The 23,843-nt window shown below is 45.8% G+C and overlaps 2 protein-coding genes and 1 pseudogene across 3 annotated transcripts in view; 1 reads left to right on the top strand and 2 right to left on the bottom strand.

Moving 5' to 3' along the window:
* Nucleotides 1-14,660, top strand: part of gpr146 (G protein-coupled receptor 146) — a 97,752-nt gene extending 83,092 nt beyond the window's left edge. The window contains exons 1-2 of one of the 2 annotated variants that reach the window (XM_070901303.1): nucleotides 1,364-1,638; nucleotides 12,070-14,660. In XM_070901303.1, the coding sequence (XP_070757404.1) occupies nucleotides 12,111-13,112 (1,002 nt within the window). In that variant the 5' untranslated portion in view covers nucleotides 1,364-1,638; nucleotides 12,070-12,110 and the 3' untranslated portion in view covers nucleotides 13,113-14,660. Of the gene's footprint in view, nucleotides 1-1,363; nucleotides 1,639-12,069 lie in introns of those variants that run through there. The other variant, XM_070901302.1, reaches the window with a different exon arrangement.
* LOC139281246 (uncharacterized protein C7orf50 homolog) overlaps nucleotides 1-23,843 on the bottom strand; it is a 435,290-nt gene that overhangs the window by 119,351 nt on the left and 292,096 nt on the right. The gene's annotated exons all lie outside the window — the stretch shown is intronic.
* LOC139226078 (U2 spliceosomal RNA) lies at nucleotides 3,520-3,749 on the bottom strand (annotated as a pseudogene).

The raw sequence follows: 23,843 nt of genomic DNA, 5'->3' as shown, positions 1-23,843 counted from the left end.
TAGAATGTCATTGTCGGAAGCCTGGAATTAGGTCATCTGCCTCCCACGGCTCAACCAGAGATGGTGCATGGCACCATGTAAGCAGGAAGGAGAAAGACTTTGTGGTCGAATTTCGGTCCCACCGTTTTTTGAGGCGGTGTCACCACCTGAGTGCCTGATTTTACCGCTGAGCGTTGGGTACAGCCTCAAAGTCAGAAATTCAGTTTTTACGGCCAAAGGTGAGAGAGCGGCACTAAAAAGTGGCGGTGCACACTCACCCTCGGGCGGGAGCTCAGGAGGCCGACTGAATTTCCCCACGGGAGGCTGCCGCCACGCTAGAATAGAAACGGGAAGGAAAAAAAATCTAAAACTTCTCCGATCCACACATACACTTATCGAGCTCAAGCACACTCGGTGAAACCATAGACCCCTCCCGTGTGTACTTTCCATCAGTTGTACATCCCTGATTTTTATCGCTCCACCATGGACGGCCTTGCCTTCAGCTGCCTGGGCCCTGGAACTCTCCCTCTCTCTCTCTCTCTCTCCTCCTTTAAGACTCTCCTTAACCTCTTTGACCAAGCTTTTGGTCGCAGTTCTGTCCTAACGTCTCCTTATGTGGCCCGGTGCTAAAGTTTGTTTGATAACACTCCGCCGAAGCACGTTGGGACATTTTACTATGTTGGGACATTTTACTCATAAATGATTTAAGGAGAGTCCCAAAGGAGGAGAGTGAGTTAGCAGCGTGGAGAGGTTTAGGGAGGGAATTCGAAAGCTTAGAGCCCGGGCAGCTGAAGGTACAGCCGCCAATGGCGGAGCGATGGAAATTGGGGGATGCGCAAGAGGCCGGAATTGGAAAGGAATATAAAGGGAAGGGAGACTCCACTAACAGCTCTGGACAGAGTGTGGCCCCAGAGTGTTAGAATAGAACTTCACTCGTGCAGAGCACTGTCGATTTGCTTAATAAAAAAAACACGATGGCACATTAATATTTAAAAACTCTGCGCCTTCAAATTGGCTCGGTGGGTAAATGAGTCGTGTTGAGAGTCACTGAACCGGATATATTTGATGCCTGGTCTGTTCCACTAATCCCGGTCAGGGCAGCAATGAGGAGAAGAAAAAAAATGAGAAGAAAAAAAGGATAGAAAAGAAATGTGCCTCAAATTCTGCCTTGGAAAAACCTGCACTTGGAATTCACTTTTCAGAATGTGAGTCTAATTTTGTAGAACTCTGAGGCATTCAGCACCAAAAGGGTTAACGTCTCCTGTTGAAAAGTCAGCTGTAAAAAAAAAACCTTGATGAACCAATGGAGTCAAAGTACATTTCAATCCCGTAATCATTTCCTCCAACTGTTTTGTGCTCACTCGATATTGGCCGTACACAAAGTGGGAAGGGTTTGTGTGTGCTGTCTGCCAAACCAACCCTAAAACATTTATGACTCATTAACAGAGGGAAAAAACCCACACACACACACACACACACACACACACACACACAAAGTGCGTCGCATCGTACTGTGCCAGCTGATAGCAAGAGTGCAGAATGGGAGTGCAGCTCTGACAGGAAGGAGCCCTCAGCGCAGCTCGCTGTTCAGTGCCGGACTCTCCGCCGTCTATCTATCTTAATCGTCTGGAAGGAAAGGCTGCTGGCAATGCATTTAAGGTACGGCACCCTTGGCACAGGTAGACCTAGACTTGAAGGTGCTTGGTTTTTTTTTTGTCGAGGGATTAAAAATGATCAAACGGCATGCGCCTCGTGAACAGCTTCTGAGCAGCCGCCACAACTGGTTAACAGTTGATTGTAGCTTCGACCTGGAGTGGCAGCATTTGTTTGAGTTACAACTCACGGCGGGGGCTGGAAGGTTAGATAGCCCGCGGTCACTTCCGCTGCCCGATATAGGAGCAGCTTCAATTTATTAATGTGACTTTGATCCGTTATTACGAATTGTAATAACTGGAACCAGTGAAGTGAATTTCGGGCTTGCGAACCAGAGACAGGCTCAAACCGTTATAGCAATGTAACGGACGCACCAAAAAAAGTTACTGACTGAGAAATTAAATCCGAGTGAGAGCAGTCGGGAAATTGAAATGAAGTCTTTTGTTGCGTGCGATCGACATGGAACAATTGTGCACCTTCCTTGTTTCGCTTGCGATTAGAAATGTAGCAAACACAAAAGAAGCTATCTTGGCTTTGTTTAACATGTTATCAACTCATGCAAAAGGATGGGCCTCCTCCAGGCATTAAATAGTATTCTGCAGTTCTGTTAGTTCATGTGCAGAAGTAATCGTTCCTGTTCACCATCGCGATATTACTCTCACATCTTCCACAACCTCCTCGCTAACCCCCGCAGCTCAACCTAATTCTTTTTTAAAAAACCATTGGATTTATATTTTATGCCATTTTGTGACACTACCAGTGCAGTGCTGAGGGAGTGCTGCACTGTCGGAGGTGCCGTCTTTTGGATGAGACATTAAACCGAGGCCCCGTCTGCTCTCTCAGGTGGACATAAAAGATCCCATGGCACTATTTCGAAGAAGAGCAGGGGAGTTATCCCCGGTGTCCTGAGCAATATTTATCCCTCAATCTACATAACAGAAACAGATTATCTGCTCATTATCATATTGCTATTTGTGGGAGCTTGCTGTGCGCAAATTTGCTGCTGCATTTCCTACGTTACAACAGTGACTGCACTCCAAAAGCTTCATTTCCTAATATCTCTTGCTGTATCGCGGTGTCAAATTTTGCCCCATAATAAGAACACAAGAATTAGGAGCAGGAGTAGGCCATTCGGCCCCTTGAGCCTGCTCCGCCATTCAATAAGATCATGGCTGATCTTCTACCTCAACTCCACTTTCCTGCCCAATCCCCATATCCCTTGATTCCCTCAATATCCAAAAATTCTACTGATCTCTATCTTGAATATACTCAACGACTGAGCTTCCACAGCCCTCTGGGGTGGAGAATCCCAAAGAATCATCACCCTCTGAAGAAGTTTCTCCTCAGCTCAGTCCTAAATGGCCGACCCCTTATTCTGAGACTGTGACCCCCCGGTTCTCGACTCCTCAGCCCATCATCATCATCATAGGCAGTCCCTCGGAATCGAGGAAGACTTGCTTCCACCCTTAAAGTGAGTCCTTTGGTGGCTGAACAGTCTGATACGAGAGCCACAGACCCGGTCACAGGTGGGACAGATAGTCGTCGGGGGAAAGGGGGGGCGGGACTGGTTTGCCGCACGCTCCTTCCGCTGCCTGCGCCTGACGTCTTCACGCTAGGAAGACTCCTCAGCCAATGCACCTGTGAAGCGCCTTGGGACGTTTTACTGCATTAAGGGCATTAGGTAAATGTAAGTTGTTATTGTTGTTGTTGTTGATAACCTAGCATTTTTAAAGTCAATGAGACAGCTTTATAAAAAACAACAAATTTTTTTTTTTTTTTTAATTCGTAGCCAATCGTTCCAATTCTTTGTCAAATCACAAACGCCAGAGGTCACCTTGCACATGCCAAGGATCACTCTGCGCCAATGCTCTTAGCCAAAAGGCCTAGAGCCACTGCACCGTTCCTGGAAGTACTGCAATACCAGGTTCGTGCCATGGAGGTGGATGGGTCAGGTCCCCCACACACCTCCGTGGAGGTGGATGGGTCACCAATCCCACCCACCTCCTGTTTACAAAAATGTAAGCATATACCTTCCTGACCAGGGAGAAACCACCCGGACGTCATGGTGGCTGGTCAGGTTAGTTATGCAGATCTTAGCCAAAAGGCCGAGAAGCGCAAATACTTAAGCAGCAATCATCGTGATTGCTCCCACAAGACAGGAAGATGCATCAATCAAAGGTTTATTAAAGGTCCATCGGCATCCTGCCTATATGTAATGGCCGTGGGATACCACTGTATTCTATTTAGTGATTGAGGTTTACGTCAGTGGGGTCTGTGGTCTCAGGCTTGCGTAAATTAAAGTGGGCATTATTGCAAAGGCAGAAATGATTGCTACTTTAAGAATTTCACACAAAATTGTGAAAGTAGAAATGGCAACTTTTAACAGACTGAATATATTTTAATTTATCTTACCCAATAATTACCAATACTACAACCAAAAGCTCTTAGTTCAGCCTTTCATGCGACCGGAGTCCTTTAACAATTCATATAATGCTGGTTTTCGATCCCAAACAAACAACAGCCAGAAAAGTGTGTCCCCTGGCAAATGCTGCTTCAAAAATAAAACATTCAATAGGTAATTGAATGTTCCACGTCACCTCAAATGGAAAAAGAAAGTTGGTGACAGAACTATTCCTGCAAACTGCCTACTGTCAACCACAGTTTGATCACTGACTAAATATATTCACCAGCATTTTTAATGAAACATTTTTTTTTACACTGCAGTGTTATACTCCTCCAAACTACCGGTCTAAAACATTCTGCTCTGTGTGTCTTGCTTTACTCAATTCAATTAGATTTATTTTTAAACACAAAAACAACTTTTTTTTGTAATGCTGTCATAATCATCCAAAACGCTCTGGTTTTCATTTCCCCCAGTTTCAAGGTCTCTTTTGCCTCTTCCCCCTTTCTCCATTGGCTTTCCAATTTTCCTGAAGCAAGTAGAAAGCCTGGTCTTGGACCTCTTCCGTGCCGCTCTGAAACTGGAAGGGGATTAGCAACAACCCGGGGCAATCCCTCCTCCTCCCAGCTGGAGGCACTGGCTTTACTTAGCACCTCATTGCAGCTGGGTATCGCACGGTGTCGGAAACCGACAACGACAGCCTGTGCTCTACTACGCCAAGGCGCAACATCTTAGGGTTCGTTTTTATTCCTTCGCGGGATGTGGGTGTTGCTGGAAAGGCCAGCATTTCATTGCCCATCCCTAATTGCCCTTGCCTTTGTTGCCTCTAGACCTGACTATTCCAACGCACTACCCTACGTAAACTAGACGTGACCCAAAACTCAGCTGCCCCGTGTCCTAACCCGCGACAAGTCCCGCTCACCCATCACCCCTGTGCTCGCTGACCTACCTTGCCTTCAGGTTAAGCAACGTCTCGAGTTCAAAATTCACATCCTTATTTTCAAATCCATCCATGACCTCGCCTCTCCCTATCTCTGTAATCCCCTCCAGCCCCACAACCACCCCCCCCCCCCCCCGAGAAGTCTGCGTTCCTCTAATTCTGCCCCTCGTGAGCATCCCTGAAACACTGGTGGCCGTGCCTTCTGTTGCCTTGGTCCCAAGCTCTGGAATGCCCTCCATAAACCTCTCCACCTCTCTATCTCTCTCTCCTCCTTCAAGACGCTCCTTAAAACATATCTCTTCGACCAAGCTTTTGGTCACCTGCACCCATTTCTACTTGTGCGGCTCGGTGTCAAATTTTTATCGCATAATACTCCTGTGAAGCGCCTTGGGACGTTTCACTATGTTAAAGTCGCTATATAAATACAAGTTGTTGTTGTTGTTGAGAAGGTGGTGGTGGGCCACCTTCTTGGACCACTGCAGTCCATGTTTCTGCTGTGGACCTTTGAAATTATCATTAACCGCAAAATCACGGGGCTCCCCTTTCCAATACAACTTGTTGCAGCATGTCAACAAAGGACATTAGTGAATGAACCAGCTGCATTCTTATGACAATCCGGCAGCTTTCTTCTGGTGCTAGCCCACGATTTACTTAATTTCCTAACTTGTCATGGTGCGTTTTGAAGCTGCATAATCAGGTTTACCAGTCCAGGCCATAACCACTACGTTACCGGGCTCCCACATTCTCACGGTATGGTCATTGAGACGAATGGTTAGAATGGAATGGGCAACAGGCAGCCGGAGGCTAATCAATGTGCATTTACACAAGCCTTATCGCATCAAAATGTCTTGAAGCATTTCAACACAAAAATTTCTTCTAAAATGCAAGTATGACACCATTGTCTGCCAGCACAGCAATACGATAAATGCTTCTGGTGGTGTTAATTGTGAGAGCAATGGTGGCCAGGATGGCCAGAGAATTTCCTGGTCTGCTTCAAATCGGCCCCTCCCGATCTCTGTAATCTCCTCCAGCCCCACAAACCCCCCCACCCCCTGAGATGTCTACACTCTAATTCTGCCCTTTTGAGCATCCCTGATTATAATCTCTCAAGCATTGGTGGTCGTGCCTTCTGTTGCCTAGGCCCCAAGCTCTGCAGCTCCCTGCCTAAACATCTCTTTCCTCCTGCCCTAATTTCTTATATGATTCGGTATATTCAAATATTTTGTCTTATAATAATCCTGTGAAGCACCTTGGGACGTTTTACTACCTTAAAGGTGCTGTATAAATACAAGTTGTTGTTGCATGGGATTTTTAATGCCCACCAGAACCACTAGATCAGGCAGACAGTACCTCGGTTTATGCTATAACGATTTGGACCCTCTCCCAATTATTTTCTTTTGAACTCAGGCTCGGCATAAAAGGCTGTTTGCACAGGCAAGCCCTCGCGTTCTGTGAACTGAAACGTAACCTTATGCAAATAGTGTCTGGCAGCTAAGTGTGCCCAGGGTAAACACTAAATATTTTTACCATTTGTAATTAGACTGGAAATGGCATGTGCTGCCCATGTAACTGCTCGGCTTGCCAAAATTAACACACTGACAAATAGTACCAGACAAGACTAAAAGGCACTAATTAGTTTTTTATTGAGACATGGAAGCCAAGTGAATCAATCAGCAAGAATGAGTATCGTAACCGTTCTCTAACGATCACAGATCGTTTATTCCCGATGAAAAGCTTTGCGCCAGCGATGAACTCCAAGGAGTCACTTTTAGCCCCAAGCCCGTGAAGTGGTACAATGAGAAGGGAATTAAGGCGTACAGCTAGTTTATCAGTCTATCCTTCCCTTTTCAAAGTCAAACCAATACAAAAGGAAGATAGAATGTATCGTCATGATTAACAAAGCTTGCCTTTACCAAACAATTCACACACCTTCAGGACAAAACGCAATTGCCAAAGCCTTGATGGGAAAATTGAAAAGGCCATTAGATTGTAAATATAGGTGATCAATATTAGTTACTTCTATCTGGTTGGAGTTGGTATCTGCTAACCTTTGTTGGACAACATGACTAGTTCAGTCCTAAACAACATACATGCCTGTTCAAGCCATCAAACTACTTTTGTTTTGATGCTGGGCAATGGGGCCTAAAAGCAATTGTCAATGGGGATGAGTTAAGAACATAAGAAATAGGAACAGGAGTAGGTCATACGGCCCCTCGAGCCTGCTCCGCCATTCAATACGATCATGGTTGATCCGATCATGGACTCAGGTCCACTTCCCTTCCCGCTACCCATTACCGCTTAATCCCTTATCGGTTAAGAAACTGTATCTCGGTCTTAAATTTATTCAATGTCCCAGCTTCCACAGCTCTCTGAGGCAGCGAATTCCACAAATTTACAACCCTCAGAGAAGAAATTCCTCCTCATCTCAGTTTTAAATGGGCGGCCCCTTATTCTAAGATTATGTCCCCTAGTTCTCGTCTCCCCTATCAGTGGAAACATCCTCTCTGCATCCACCTTGTCAAGCCCCCTCAAAATCTTATACGTTTCGATAAGATCACCTCTCATTCTTCTGAATTCCAATGAGTAGAGGCCCAACCTACTCAACCTTTCCTCATAAGTCAACCCCCTCATCTCCAGAATCAACCTAGTGAACCTTCTCTGAACTGCCTCCAAAGCATTTCGTAAATATGGAAACCAAAACTACACGCAGTATTCCAGGTGTGGCCTCACCAATACCCTGTATAATTGTAGCAAGACTTGCCTGCTTTTATACTCCATCCCCTTTGCAATAAAGGCCAAGATTCCATTGGCCTTCCTGATCACTTGCTCCACCTGCATACTATCCTTTTGTGTTTCATGCACCAGGTCCCCCAGGTCCCGCTGTACTGCAGCACTTTGCAATCTTTCTCCATTTAAATTCCCCTTCCAGGATCGCTCCCAGGAATTCATTCCCAGCAGGCAGTCACCACAGCTCATTTAACATTGCTAGAAATTCCATCTCATTTGGGGATTATGAACCGAAACAGTGCAGGTTTCTGATCCATCACAGTCAAACCCAAACGATAGCATGGATGAAGAAATCCTTCCGTACTGCACAAAAATGTAGGCCACGCATACGCAACAGCAATACTGCTACCAATTGACCGAAACTGACATACAAAACCTCAAGAGCTAAATCAGTCAATGTGTAACAGTCAACCATATCCACAGATCATAGAATGATAAGAGCACAGGAGGTGGCTATTAGGCCCATCGTGCCTGTGCTGGCTCTTTGAAAGAGCGATCCAATTAGTCCCACTCCCCCGCTCTTTCCCCATAGCACTGCACATTTTCCTTTCCTAATATCTCATTATGTGGCTCGGTGTCAAATGTTGTTTGATAATGCTCCTGTGAAGCGCCTCGGGACGTTACACTATATTAAAGACGCTATATAAATGCAAGTTGTTGCTGTTCAAGGGTTAATTTTTTGCCCCTCTGCTACACCAGCGACTGAAGGGGTTGGCAAAGTCACATTGTTATTTAAGGACGTGTTTAAAGGACAAGTTTAAATTGTGAGTGCACGGCTCAGATGAAGTGTTCGAATTTCTGATTTAATTCCACTTAATAGAGGCACGTTCGGGTGGATTTGTGAATTGCAAGCGATTAATGTGCTGCAAACCGTTGATAGTGAAATCTGCTTGCCGGAGTGCCAGAAATGTCTTTGTAGCAGCGGAATTCACCTAAATTAAAAGCCGCAAGGTCCTCTTTTGAGCAACCAACTTGTACGTTTCTGGTCAGTTTCATCCACTGCAAAAAGTAATCAGATTGCTGACATGTGTTTTTAGGCTGAGTCTGTGGAGCTGGGATAAGAACCAGTGAAAGAAAGAAAGACTTGCATTTATATAGCGCCTTTCACGCCCACCGGACGTCTCAAAGCGCTTTACAGCCAATTAAGTATTTTTGGAGTGTAGTCACTGTTGTAATGTGGGAAACGTGGCAGCCAATTTGCGCAGAGCAAGGTCCCACAAACAGCAATGTGATAATGACCAGATAATCTGGGGTTTTTTGTTATGTTGATTGAGGAATAAATACTGGCCAGGACACCAGGGTTAACTCCCCTGCTCTTCTTCAAAATATTGCGTGAGATCTTTTACGTCCACCTGAGAGAGCAGACGGGGCCTCGGTTTAACGTCTTATCGAAAAACGGCACCTCCGACAGTGCAGCACTCCCTCAGCACTGCACTGGGAGTGTCAGCCTAGATTTATGTGCTCAAGTCCCTGGAGTGGGGCTTAAACCCACAACCTGCTGACTCAGAGGCGGGGGGCCTGGGCTAGAGGCAGTGGAGCGGACCGGAGGCCACTCGGGGCCAGGCCCCGGCAAGCCGTTCGGCCAGGGCTAGGGGGGGGGATCAGCTTCGGCATCGGAAGGGGGTGGGGGGATTTTAATAATTGGAGGTAAGTTGCTGCAATGTATTTTAATGTGATTTTAAGTTGATGCAATGTGTTGGGAGCTGGCTGTATGTTTCACTTTGCAGCCTCAGCCCGCGTTGTGTCCCTGGTTACTGTGGATCTTATTAGCGCAGATCAAGGCTCCACCCCCGAAACTAAAAGACAGGTTAGGCTGCGCCAAAATGAAGAAATCCAACGTGGGAACTTAGAACATTTTCTTTTGGCGTACTTGGGCCCCCCAAAAAACGGGCGTAACTCTTCAAGTACGCCCAAAAAAAAGCTTTGGGGAAAATTGAGCCCATTAAATTGAGGCCCCTCTATCTGCTCTTGCAGGTGGATGTAAAAGATCCTATGACACTATTTTGAAGAGTTCTCCCCAGTGTCCTGGCCAACATTCATCCCTCAATCAGCATCACTAAAAACAGATTATCTGGTCATTATCACATTGCTGTTTGTGGGAGCTTGCTGTGCGCAAATCGGCTGTATCGTTTCCTACATTACAACAGTGACTACACTCCAAAAGTACTTCATTGGCTGTAAAGCGCTTTGGGATATCCGGTGGTCGTGAAAGGCGCTCTATAAATGCAAGTTTTTCTTTTTTTTGATAGAGATTGATTCCTGTGATTAGTCAAGAACTCCATTATTGTTGTATCATCCAACCACTAGGATGGTAGAAGGCAAACTAGATGGACTTCGGTCTTTTTTTGCCTAGCAATGCCTGTGTGATAAATACAAACTTTATTCTTTGCGGTCAACACGCAAATTGTTTTTCTGTAATCGTGCTGATTCATATTATGCGGTCATATTAGTGATTTCATACACTAACTGATGTCTTTTTTATCGTCCAGCAATTGCTATGTTCTATTACTAGGGGGATCAAGGGGTATGGAGAGAAAGCAGGAATGGGGTACTGAAGTTGCATGTTCAGCCATGAACTCATTGAAGGGCGGTGCAGGCTCGAAGGGCCGAATGGCCTACTCCTGCACCTATTTTCTATGTTTCTATGTTTCTATGAAAGCAGTACAGTAGTAGGCAGTAATGGGTGTTCCACTGATCGTGTCGGACATGGCCACCGGTCCCATACTTCATGGGTCAACAATGTCTGTGCATTTCACTGCTGTAATATGGGAATTAGTCTACGACATCGTATGTGTGCGATATGTGCGCACACTAGGTCCATGCAGAGAAGCAGGTCTCCAGTCGTCCTGGTTCAACCCTTGCCACTGGATAAAGGCCTAGCTCTGTCGAGCCCGTGTGGTGGCTGGTGTGCAACGGTCACCACACGTTAAAAAAATCCACACACAGGCATCTTCCACCCTCTCAATTGGAGTTCAGGACCGGAACATCGGGTCCTTCATTGAAACATCTGTGAACTCTTGTGGAAGCAAGTCATCCTCGTTCGAGGGACCGTCTATGATGAGTCTACAACAGACCCAGGCATGAGGCAAGGAAACCCACAGTTGTGGAGGGCTTTGGGAACCATAGGCCCAAAGTCTCCTTTCTCCAGCAAGGGTAGGAAATGGTCGGGGGTGGAGGTGTGAGTATGGAAAGTCTATGCACACACTCAAATCAAGAATCGGGAAAAATCCTAGCTGTGAACATGCCGAGAAGAGATGATTATTTTCACCCCCTTCTGCTTGTTGTCAAGCAGTGGAGGCGGAATATGAACTGTTCATTTCTGAACTTTTGGAAAAAAAAGTTAAGAGTAAGCACATGTACAGTGGAACAGTCCAATCATTTCTATATTTTGTAATGTAAAGGGTCATTTCGTGTAAAATATCTCTGCACAAATCTAAATGATTGTAGGGCAGTGGAATAAGGATACATTCCTCATGATACACACTTCCATGTTAGGCAATTTTTAGTGATTCAGTGGGTTTTTGATATATTCCAGTATTCTTTGTGGCATACAACTAAAGCTACCAGATGCCCCTCTGTTGTACACTACTCCTCTGCCTAGTACCTGTTCACAGCCTCAGCGAGATCAGTAACTCACTGTGAGGGAAATCAACAACAGCAACAACGTGTATGTATATAGCGTCTTTAACGTAGTGAAACGGCCCGCGGTGCTTCACAGGAGTATTATGAGATAAAGAAATTTGACACCGAGCCGCATAAGTAGAAATTAGGGCAGGTGACCAAAAGCTTGGTCAAAGAGGGAGGTTTTAAGGAGCGTCTTGAAGCAGGAAAGAGAGGTAGAGAGGCGGAGAGGTTTAGGCAGGGCGTTCCAGAGCTTGGGGCCTTGGCAACAGAAGGTACGGCCACCGATGGTTGGGGGGGGTGAGGGGGGGGGGCTGGAGGACATTACACAGATAGGGAGGGGCAAGGCCGTGGAGGGATTTGAAAATGAGGAGAATTTTGAAATCGAGCTGTTGTTTAACCGGAAGCCGATGTAAGTCAGCGAGCACCGGGGTGATGGGTGAGTGGCGCTTGGTGCAAGCTAGATCACAGGCAGCCAAGTTTTGGAAATCGGAAGAACAAACGCGCATCTATATCTGTCCCGAGGTTCATACCATACCACCAATCCACCACCGTGTCTTTGCCCACTTTTGAATTGATGCATCTAGTTAAAACTTAGGAATCTTATTATTTTACAAAGCCCGCACCTCCCCCCGCCCAAAACAAAATCGGTTTAATTTCTAACTGCAATGTGTTTTTGTCTCCCCAGCCCTGCTAGCGGCCTGCTGGAACATTGCGAGTGAAGGCACTATGTGGAGTTGTGTGGGTTCCAATGGGACGGTGAGCGGTGCGGACCAGCAGTTCTGCCACCATCTGGAACTGGTCCTTTCCATCGTCTCCATCGTCTACCTCGTCATCTGCTTCCCGTTCAGCATTTGCTACAACTCCCTGCTGGTCCTCGTCAACCTCTACAACAAGCCCTCCATGACCATGCCCGACGTGTACTTTGTCAACATAGCCATGGCGGGCCTGATCCTCAGCCTCGTGGCGCTGGTCCAGCTGCTGGGTCCCGACAACCCGCAGTGGGCCCTGTGGAGCTTCAACCGGGAGGTCTACATCACCTTGCTCATACTGTTCAACATCTCGGCGTTGGTCACCATGTACTCCACCACGCTGCTCAGTCTGGACTTCTACATTGAGCAAGCATTGCCGAGGACTTACATGTCCAGTGTCTACAACACAAAGCACGTCTGTGGGTTCATCTGGGGTGGGGCGGTGCTCACCAGCTTTTCGTCTCTTCTACTGTACGTGTGCAGCCATGTGCCCAAGATAATCGAGTGCTCGAAAATACAGAACAAAGAGGTGGCGGATACCATCATGGTGTTTATCGGCTTCTTTGTGCCAGCTGTAGCTGTGCTCTATGCCTTAATACTGATTCTCCGAATCCGGAACCAGTCCACCCCTCTGGACCAAGATTCTGCGAGGCTGGATCCTTCCACACACAAACTTCTGGTGGCCACAGTCTGCACTCAGTTCGTGCTGTGGACCCCTTATTACATGACGCTGTTGGTGCACATCACCTTCAGCCCAAAAGGATCGGACTCGATAACGCGCTATCAAATTTACTATTTTGTGCAGGGCTTGTCAAAGCTGCTGGCTTACTCGTGCAGCTTTGTTATACCCCTGCTCTACACTTACATGCACAAGAACTTCACCAACAAGCTGAGGCAGCTGGTCAGAAACCTGGACTGTCGGACTGAAGGATGCTCACACCCGCACACTGAGGTGCAGCAACAAGTCTTTGTGAGCTAAGGTCCCCTCCAATGCACAGCTTCACGAATCAAGGCGGAACAAAATGAAACAAGCGGTGCTGATATATCGGTACCAAAAGGCAGAAGATCAGCCATGATCTCATTGAATGGTGGAGCAGGCTCGAGGGGCCGAATGGCCTACTCCTGCTCCTATTTCCTATGATCTAAGAGCATTAGCCCTGCAATACCTGCCAACATTAGCCTTTGCATAGGGTGTACGATTCCATTGTAATGGGAGTCCTGTAGGCTGGCGAGATCCAATACCATCCCACGGTAGAATATCACACTGGCCTTTATTAACCAATTGCCGAAGCTCACTACTCAGTCGAGCAATGGAATATATTTTTAGGAGACATTTCCTGGAATCCGAAGCAGTATCAACAGTAAATGGAGCGTACAAGCCAGCAGAAACAGGGAAACCAAAACCTTCAAAGGGTTTGTATGCATCAGACTCGACTAAAACTTTTTGCTCAGCTGAGTAACAAACAAAAAAGAATGACTGGGGGTCAGGACTTGGTTCTAGGTCGACTGTTCGCATGTCCCGAAGCTACAGCGACTGCCAATGATAGTCACAAGGGGCGTTCTCACAATTGAGAATGTTTCCACCTTGTGATATAAAGCTGTTCGGACAGGCTAACCCGTGAACTCTATCCATCGGCCTGAATGTCACCCAACTAAAACCGACCAACTGAATGATGATCGCTTTCCGTGTTTGGAAGGACACATTGCAGAAAGTCTCACACCACGGTGCAACGAAAAAAAACGAATCACCCAATGCAGGCTCCGCGAAGACTCGCTCACTCACTCGCAAGACCCGTGGATCAGTCTCGGTGAACTGTCGGGAAAGCTTCCACTGTTGTGACGTACGCAGGACCGGTCGTTAACTGGTAGCAAGGTGCCACGAATATCTCCACAGCCGAGCCTGTTCAGACACCTCGCGGCCGACAACGTCCCAGTGGGCCGCACGGTCAGCTTCACAAGCGGACAGAGCCGCTGTCAAATGTTAAATGTGCAGCGTCATTGTTAACTAATTGGTTGTCTCGTGACTTTGGTTCTGTCGATATAAAAAATATCCTCACATTTCCTGGATCCAACACAACATGTATAAAATAGTCCAATGCTATTTATTGTCATTGCTTTGTAAATAAACAAAGATATATCCCGAAGGTTTTGGTTTGAGAGCCTTGCTGTGTTAAGACGCAGGAAGATAGGAACATAAGAGGCCATTGAGCCTGTTCCCCATTCAATGGGATCATGGCTGATCTGTAGCCTAACTCCATATACCTGCCTTTGGCACACATCCCTTAATACCTTTGGTTAACAGAAATCTATCAATCTCCGACTGAAAATGAACAATTGATCCAGCGTCAATTGCCGTTTGCGGAAGAGAGTTCCAAACTTCTACCGCCCTTTGTGTGTAGAAATGTTTCCTGGTTTCACTCCTGAAAGGTCTGGCTGTAATTTTTGTATAGTTTACACTATTACAGACAGAGGTACTACAGCCACCCTACTTCTTTTTTTATATATTAAAAAACACAATTATAATTTACAGTACGCAATTATAATGTTTTAATTAAAAATGCAAGTGAGTGAGAGGTGCAGAGAGTTACAGCATTATCCTCTTCTCTCCAGCCCCGGGATTGAATCCAGCCGACAGAGACGGGATAAACGTGTAGCAAGGATCCAGAGTAAAATGAGCCTGAAACAGTCTTAAGCCAGTTCTCACTCACTATGAACAAAACGCTGTCCATTATTCACTCTCTAGCAGTCTCGCACACAAGGGTAGCGGGTAGGGGGGCTTAGAAATGTCACAAACTTAATGGGCCACCATGATGAGCCTACCCAGGCTACAGCTGCCCAGAGTGTTCTCGCCATTGGCGCTGGGGAAGTGAAATCGAAAATGTTCCATTCTGTAGCACAGACATCCTTTGCCCTCACGCCCACAAGAATTTCACCACTTTTATTAACATCCGTGTCCGATCCACGTTACACACGTACAAAAACAATGAAAATGTCGCTTCAGCAGTACACAGCTCACCCGCAAGAGCAAATGACAATGCTTTTGCAAGCGTCAGTTACTACTGAGCGATTGAGTAGGGTAAGCCGATATTCTCTAGCGTTTCAAAGAATGAGAGGTGATCACATTGAAACATACAAAATCCTTACAGGGCTTGACAGGGTAGATGCTGAGAGGATGTTTCCCCTGGCTTGGGGAGTCTAGAACCAGGGGTCACAGTCTCAGAATAAGAGGTCTGCCACTTTAATACTGAGATGAGGAGGATTTTCTTCACTCAAGAGGGTGGTGAATCTTTGGAATTCTCTACCCCAGAGGGTTGTGCATGCTTAATCGTTGAGTATATTTAAGATGGAAATCGACAGATTTTTGGGATATTAAGGGAATCAATTGATATGGGGATTGAGCAGGAAAGTGGAGTTGAGGTAGAAGATCAGCTATGATCTCAGTGAGGCCGAATGGCCTAATGCTGCTCCTATTTCTTACGTTCTGATGATCACTGCAATTGTAGTGTTGTCAGTACGTGTCTTAATATATTGGCACCAATACGCTATGGGGGGAACATTGTACAAAAGCCAGGATGGTTTAATAGTGTAGGATGTGCTCCTTGTCGGATATTCTTCAGTATCTCAAATTGCTCCCGACAACCGAGGCAGACACATAACCACCTGCACTTCATCCCCGTGCCAAACATCTCTGTCCAATACAAGGACACAGTCTGTATATTGTGGTGATAGCTTCGCTTCACTGTTCAAGTATGCACGGTATAAACATTTCATACTCGCTGTGACACAGCACCGAAATCTTAGAGCCAATGCGGTCAATCAGAATTAATAAATTAACAATCCTGACAATACATGAACGATTGACTAAATCTCAAACTCCGACAAGAGTACTCGGGGAAAAAAAAAGAAAGACTTGCATTTATATAGCGCCTTTCACGACCACCAGACGTCTCAAAGCACTTTACAGCAAATGAAGTACTTTTGAAGTGTAGTCACTGTTGGAATGTGGAAAATGCGGCAACCAATTTGTGCACAGCAAGCTCCCACAAACTGCAATGTGATAATGACCAGATTATCTGTTCTGTTGCTTAAGGGATAAATATTGGCCAGGAAACCAGGGATAACTCTGCTGCTCTTCTTTGAAATAGTGCCACGGGATCTTATATGTCCACCTGAGAGAGCAGACAGGGCCTCGGTTTAACACCTCATACGAAAGATGGCACCTCCGACAGTGCAGCACTCCCTCAGCTCTGCGCTGGAGTGTCAGCCTAGATTTTTGCGCACAAGTCCCTGGACTTCTGACTCCGAGACGCGAGTGCTCACCCCGAATAGAATATTACTCACAGCTCTTGATGAAGCCACACCTGGAGTACTGCATACAATTTTGGTCTCCTTATTTAAGGAGAGATAAACTTGCATTGGAGGCAGTTCATAGAAGGTTCACGAGGTTGATTCCGGAGATGAAGGGATTGACTTATGAAGAAAGGTTGAGCAGGTTGGGTCTATACTCTTTGGAGTTTAGAAGAATGAGAGGTGATGTTATTGAAATGTATAAGATTCTGAGGGTGTTTGACAGGGTAGATGCAAAGAGGATGTTTCCCCTTGTGGGGGAAACTAGAACTAGGGTGCATAGTTTCAGAATAAGGGATCGCCCATTTAAAACTGAGATGAGGAGGAATTTCTTGTCTCAGAGGGTCGTGAATCTGAGGGATTTTCTACCCCAGAGAGCTGTGGAGGCTGGGTCATTGAATATATTTAAGGTGGAGAAAGACAGATTTTTCAATGATAAGGAAGTCAAAGGTTATGGGGAGCGGGCAGGGAAGTGGAGTTGAGGCCAAGATCAGATCAGCCATGATCTTATTGAATGGCGGAGCTGGCTCGAGGGGCTTAATGACCTACTCCTGTTCCTATTTCTTATAGAAATATAGAAACATAGAAAATAGGTACAAGAGTAGGCCATTCGGCCCTTCGAGCCTGCACCGCCATTCAATATCATCATCGCTGATCATTCCCTCAGTACCCCTTTCCTGCTTTCTCTCCATACCCCTTGATCCCCTGAGCCATAAGGGCCATATCTAACTACCTCTTGAATATATCCAATGAACTGGCATCAACAACTCTCTGCGGCAGTGAATTCCATAGGTTAACAACTCTCTGAGTGAAGAAGTTTCTCTTCATCTCAGTCCTAAATGGTCTACCCCTTATCCTAAGACTATGTCCCCTCGTTCTGGACTTCCCCAACATCGGGAACATTCTTCCCGCATCTAACCTGCCCAGTCCCGTCAGAATCTTATATGTTTCTATGAGATCTCCTCTCATCCTTCTAAACTCCAGGGAATAAAGGCCCAGTTGATCCAGTCTCTCCTCATATGACAGTCCAGCCATCCCTGGAATCAGTCTGGTGAACCTTCTCTGCACTCCCTCAATAGCAAGAACGTCCTTCCTCAGATTAGGAGAACAAAACTGAACACAATATTCCAGGTGGGGCCTCACCAAGGCCCTGTACAACTGCAGTAAGATCTCCCTGCTCCTATACTCAAATCCCCGAGCTATGAAGGCCAACATACCATTTGCCTTCTTCACCGCCTGCTGTACCTGCATGCCCACTTTCAGTGACTGATGAACCATGACACCCAGATCTCATTGCACCTCCCCTTTTCCTAATCTGCCACCATTCAAATAATATTCTGCCTTCATGTTTTTGCCCCCAAAATGGATAACCTCACATTTATCCACATTATATTGCATCTGCCATGCATTTGCCCACTCACCGAACCTGTCCAAGTCACACTGCAGCCTCTTAGCGTCCTCCTCACAGCTCACACCGCCACAAAGTTTAGTGTCATCCGCAAACTTGGAGATATTACACTTAATTCCTTCATCTAAATCATTGATGTATATTGTAAAGAGCTGGGGTCCCAGCACTGAGCCCTGCAGCACCCCACTAGTCACTGCCTGCCATTCTGAAAAGGACCCATTTATCCCGACTCTCTGCTTCCTGTCTGCCAACTAGTTCTCTATCCACGTCAGTACATTATCCCCAGTACCATGCGCTTTGATTTTCACACCAATCTCTTGTGCGGGACCTTGTCAAATGCCTTTTGAAAGTCCAAATACACCACATCCACTGGTTCTCCCTTGTCCAATCTGCTAGTTACATCCTCAAAAAATTCCAGAAGATTCGTCAAGCATGATTTCCCTTTCATAAATCCATGCTGACTTGGACCGATCCTGTCACTGCTTTCCAAATGCACTGCTATTTCATCCTTAATGATTGATTCCAACATTTTCCCCACTACTGATGTCAGGCTAACTGGTCTATAATTACCCATTTTTTCTCTCTCCTTTTTTAAAAAGTGGTGTAACATTAGCTACCCTCCAGTCCATAGGAACTGATCCAGAGTCGATAGGCTGTTGGAAAATAATCACCAATGCATCAACTATTTCTAGGGCCACTTCCTTAAGTACTCTGGGATGCAGACTATCAGGCCCCGGGGATTTATCGGCCTTCAATCCCATCAATTTCCCTAACACAATTTCCCGTCTAATAAGGATATCCCTCAGTTCCTCCTTCTCACTAGACCCACTGTCCCCAGTACATTTGGAAGGTTATTTGTGTCTTTCCTCGTGAAGACTGAACCGAAGTATTTGTTCAATTGGTCTGCCATTTCTTTGTTCCCCATTATAAATTCACCTGAATCCGACTGCAAGGGACCTACGTTTGTCTTCACTAATCTTTTTCGCTTCACATATTTATAGAAGCTTTTGCAGTCAGTTTTTACGTTCCCTGCAAGCTTCCTCTCATACTCTATTTTCCCCCTCTTAATTAAACCCTTCGTCCTCCTCTGTTGAATTCTAAATTTCTCCCAGCCCTCAGGTTTGTTGCTTTTTCTAGCCAATTTATATGCCTCTTCCTTGGATTTAACACTATCCTTAATTTCCCTTGTTAGCCATGGTTGAGCCACCTTCCCAGTTTTATTTTTACTCCAGACAGGGATGTACAATTGCTGAAGTTCATCCATGTGATCTTTAAATGTTTGCCATTGCTTATCCACTGTCAACCCTTTAAGTATCCTTTGCCAGTCTATTCTAGCCAATTCACGCCTCATACCGATGAAGTTACCTTTCTTTAAGTTCAGGACCCTAGTTTCCAAATTAACTGTGTCACTCTCCATCTTAATAAGGAATTCTACCATAGTATGGTCACTCTTCTCCAAGGGGCCTCGCACAACAAGATTGCTAATTAGTCCCTTCTCATTACACATCACCCAGTCTAGGATGGCCAGCTCTCTAGTTGGTTCCTCGACATATTGGTCTGGAAAACCATTCCTAATACACTCCAGGAAATCCTCCTCCACCGCAATGCTACCAGTTTGGTTAGCCCAATCTATATGTAGATTAAGTTGCCCATGATAACTGCTGTACCTTTATTGCACACATCCCTTATTTCTTGTTTGATGCTGTCCCCAACCTCACTACTACTGTTTTGTGGTCTGTACACAACTCGCACTAACGTTTTCTGCCCTTTAGAATTCCACAGCTCCACCCATACCGATTCCACATCATCCAGGCTAATGTCCCTCCTTAGTATTGCATTAATTTCCTCTTTAACCAGCACGCCACCCCGCCCCCTTTTCCTCTCTGCCTATCGATACTAATGTTCTCTTGCGATCCTGTAGCCTTGGCCCATGGTATTTGAGGTAAATGCCATTCCCACACTATGAATTAGATCTTAGAGGGTCTCCACAAATGGGGAGTTGCTCTAAAAAAAATAGGTAAGAATCTGCACTGTGTTATAACCATTAATCAAAGATTTCTATCTTCATTCGCCAAATGGTGCTTATATGATTTTTTTTGGTCGATGAAGCATACAGTTATTTTAAAAGATACAGGCACTTGCTACTCTGAATCTGATAAGAGAATATCCTGCAAGTTTTGATCGCAGAGGGACCTCCCCAGAAAATTTGAAAGGAATTGAATTCACAGCGAGTGAGCCTATCTGCCCATGATGGGGCTTTGCAACAACATCGGGCTATGGGAGTGGACGCTGGAATTGCTAATTAACTGCATGTTGTTCCAGCTTTCGGGAAGTTGCCGGTCTGGGATCCATCGGAGTGTCTGAATAACAACCCATTGTTTAGGAGCAGATTTATCCCGCTCTTTATCTGTTCCAGGATCAGTTGGTAACAGCGGAAAGGTCATATCGCGGTCAATTAGTATAAGTGAGTTGTTTTTCCTGGTCATTTATGGCATGTGCTGTGGATGGGACGCCGCCATGCACAAATTAGCTGCCGTGTCTGCCGACATAAAGGCACTGACTGCTCTTCAAGAGGTAATTCATTGCTCACGAGGCACCTCAAGACGTCCGGAGATTGCGATAAAGCATGACGTAAATGCTCGTTCTTGCTTCTTCTCCTGGTAGACTCAACACAATTGCGACAGAACGGGCTGGAATTAATGGTCAGATGCCCAGAACACAGTGGATACAAAGTCATCTTGTTTTCTAGCAGCCAGACCACAGGCTTAATTTTCTCCCCATCTCTCGCAGGCCCGAGCTCGCACTACGCTACAGTTCCTCACCAAGTGGCCCACCTCACCCTGCAATGCAGCAAGTTAAGTTGACAAGACAGCCCAGGCGGATCGCACCCTCGCCTTGTGCCTCCGCGCTCCCTCAGCACTGCACTAGAGTGTCAGCCTAGATTTTTGTGCTCAAGTCAAGTGCAGCGCTGAGGGAGTGCTGCACTGTCAGAGGAGCCGTCTTTCGGACGTTAATCCGAGGCCCCAGTCTGCTCTCTCAGGTGGACGCAAAAAAACCCATGGCACTATTCTGAAGAAGAGCAGGGGAGTTATTCCGGTATCCTGGTCAATATTTATCCCTCAAACAACATAATCAAAAAACATTATCTGGCCATTACTCAGTATCACATTGCTGTTTGTGGGAGCTTGCTGTGCGCAAATTGGCTGCCACATTTCCCACATTATGACAGTGACTATACGTCAAAAAGTACTTCAGTGGCTGTAAAGCACTTTGGGACATCCGGTGATCGTGAAAGGCGCCATATAAATGCAAGTCTTTACACTTGATCGCAAACCTGCATCTCCTGCTGTCAGGAGTCCTAACTGATATATTTTTCTCTCTCCTTCCAGCTCAGGTGGGTTTATTATATTGCACCCCCACCCCACATAGGGCTGCACCAGCTAAGATCAACTAGTCCACCACAGACCAACGATCAAAACAGGTCTTCCTGGGCCATGGCACTCAGTTCCACACTGGACAGTCACTGGGATATTGGGGGAGGAGAAACCCTCATCACATGTTGCTTCTCAAGACACCTTCGTTCATTGTGAAAGTTCAGGGGTCATTGAAATTGGAGGTCCAGGGGCTATGGTGCCCAATGATAACTCCCACAAAAGAGTAATACATGTCACGGAGATACCAGGGTTCCCGAATCAAAGTGGGAACCAGTGCAAACAGTTTTGCCCCATGTTTGCACTCATCCACGAACCCTAAATCTAATATCCTTGCCGGTTCTTTGCCAATAATGGGATGAAATTGAAGGAAAAGGGCACAGAAATCCCGATACCCAAGGGCACAATTCCTCTCGGCAGCATCAATCTATGCCCTAAGGCACCGCGAGTTAAGAGGCACTTCCCCAAATTGTCCTGAAGTAATAAGTTGCCCGGCATTTTCCCCAAACATTTGCAGGTCAGTCAACACTTGGGAACAGAAATCAACATACAAACACAGTTGATGCATTCTGAAAGGTGCTATATAAATGAAAATCTTTTCTTCACCATACAATACAAAGGTGGGAAGAGAAGCAATGTGTGAGGAGGACACAAAAAATCTGCAAAAGGACATAGACAGGCTAAGTGAGTGGGCAAAAATTTGGCAGATGGAGTATAATGTTGGAAAGTGTGAGGTCATGCACTTTGGCAGAAAAAAAATCAAAGAGCAAGTTATAATTTAAATGGAGAAACATTGCAAAGTGCTGCAGTACAGCGGGACCTGGGGATACTTGTACATGAAACACAAAAGGATAGTATCCAGGTACAGCAAGTGATCAGGAAGGCCAATGGAATCTTGGCCTTTATTGCAAAGGGGATGGAGTATAAAAGCAGGGCAGTCTTGCTCTATTAAACAGTTATACAGGGTATTGGTGAGGTTATACCTGGAATACTATGTACAGTTTTGGTTTCCGTATTTAAGAAAGGATATACTTGCTTTGGAGGCAGTTCAGAGAAGGTTCACTAGGTTGATTCCGGTGGTCAGAGGGTTGACGTATGACGAAAGGTTGAGTAGGTTGGGCCTCTACTCATTGGAATTCAGAAGAATGAGAGGTGATCTTATCGAAACATATAAGATTATGAGGGGGCTTCACAAGATGGATGCGGGGAGGATGTTTCCACTGGTAGGGGAGACTAGAACAAGGGGGCATAGTCTTAGAATAAGGGGCCGCCCATTTAAAACTGAGATGAGGAGGAATTTCTTCTCTCAGAGGGTTGTAAATCTGTGGAATTCGCTGCTTCAGAGAGCTGTGGATGCTGGATCATTAAATGAATTTAAGGCCGAGATAGACAGTTCCTTAACTGATAAGGGGATAAGGGGTTGTGGGAAATGGGCAGGGAAGTGGACCTGAATCCATGATCGGATCTGCCATGATCGTATTAAGAACATAAGAACATAAGAAAGAGGAGCAGGAGTAGGCCATACGGCCCCTTGAGCCTGCTCCGCCATTTAATAAGATCATGGCTGATCTGATCATGGACTCAGCTCCACTTCCCTACCTGCTCCCAATAACCCCTTATCCCCTTATCATTTAAGAAACTGTCTAATTCTGTCTTAAATGTATTCAATGTCCCAGCTTCCACAGCTCTCTGAGGCAGCGAATTCCACAGATTTACAACCCCCTGAGAGAAGAAATTTCTCCACATCTCAGTTTTAAATGGGCGGCCCCTTATTCTAAGATTATGCCCTCTAGTTCTAGTCTCTCCCATCAGTGGAAACATCCTCTCTGTATCCACCTTGTCAAGCCTCCTCATAATCTTATACGTTTCGATAAGATCACCTCTCATTCTTCTGAATTCCAATGAGTAGAGGCCCAACCTACTCAACCTTTCCTCATAAGTCAACCCCCTCATCCCCAGAATCAACCTAGTGAACCTTCTCTGAACTGCCTCCAAAGCAAGTATATCCTTTCGTAAATATGGAAACCAAAACTGCACGCTGTATTCCAGTTGTGGCCTCATCAAAACTTTATTTAGCTGTAGCAAGGCTTCCCTGCTTTTATACTCCATCCCCTTGGCAATAAAGGCCAAGATACCATTGGTCTTCCTGATCACTTGCTGTACCTGCATACTATCCTTTTGTGCTTCATGCGCAAGTACCCCCAGGTCCCACTGTACTGAGGCACTTTGCAATCTTTCTCCATTTAAATAATAACTTGTTCTTCGATTTTTTCTGCCAAAGTTCATGACCTCACACTTTCCAACATTATACTCCATCTGCCAAATTTTTGCCCACTCACTTAGCCTGTCTATGTCCTTTTACAGATTTTTTGTGTCCTCTTCACACATTGCTGACGATACAAAGATGGGAAGAAAAGCAAACAGCTACGTTACACTCAGTCCCTTCTTCCAAGTCGTTTATATAGATTGTAAATAGTTGGGGTCCCAGCACTGATCCATGCGGCACCCCACCGGTTACTGGTTG

Source organism: Pristiophorus japonicus, chromosome 15 (genome assembly GCF_044704955.1).
Source record: "Pristiophorus japonicus isolate sPriJap1 chromosome 15, sPriJap1.hap1, whole genome shotgun sequence".
In the NCBI taxonomy this organism is placed as follows: Eukaryota; Metazoa; Chordata; class Chondrichthyes; family Pristiophoridae; genus Pristiophorus; species Pristiophorus japonicus.
Note: the sequence above shows the minus strand (reverse complement) of the source record. Positions and strands in the feature narration are given on the sequence as shown.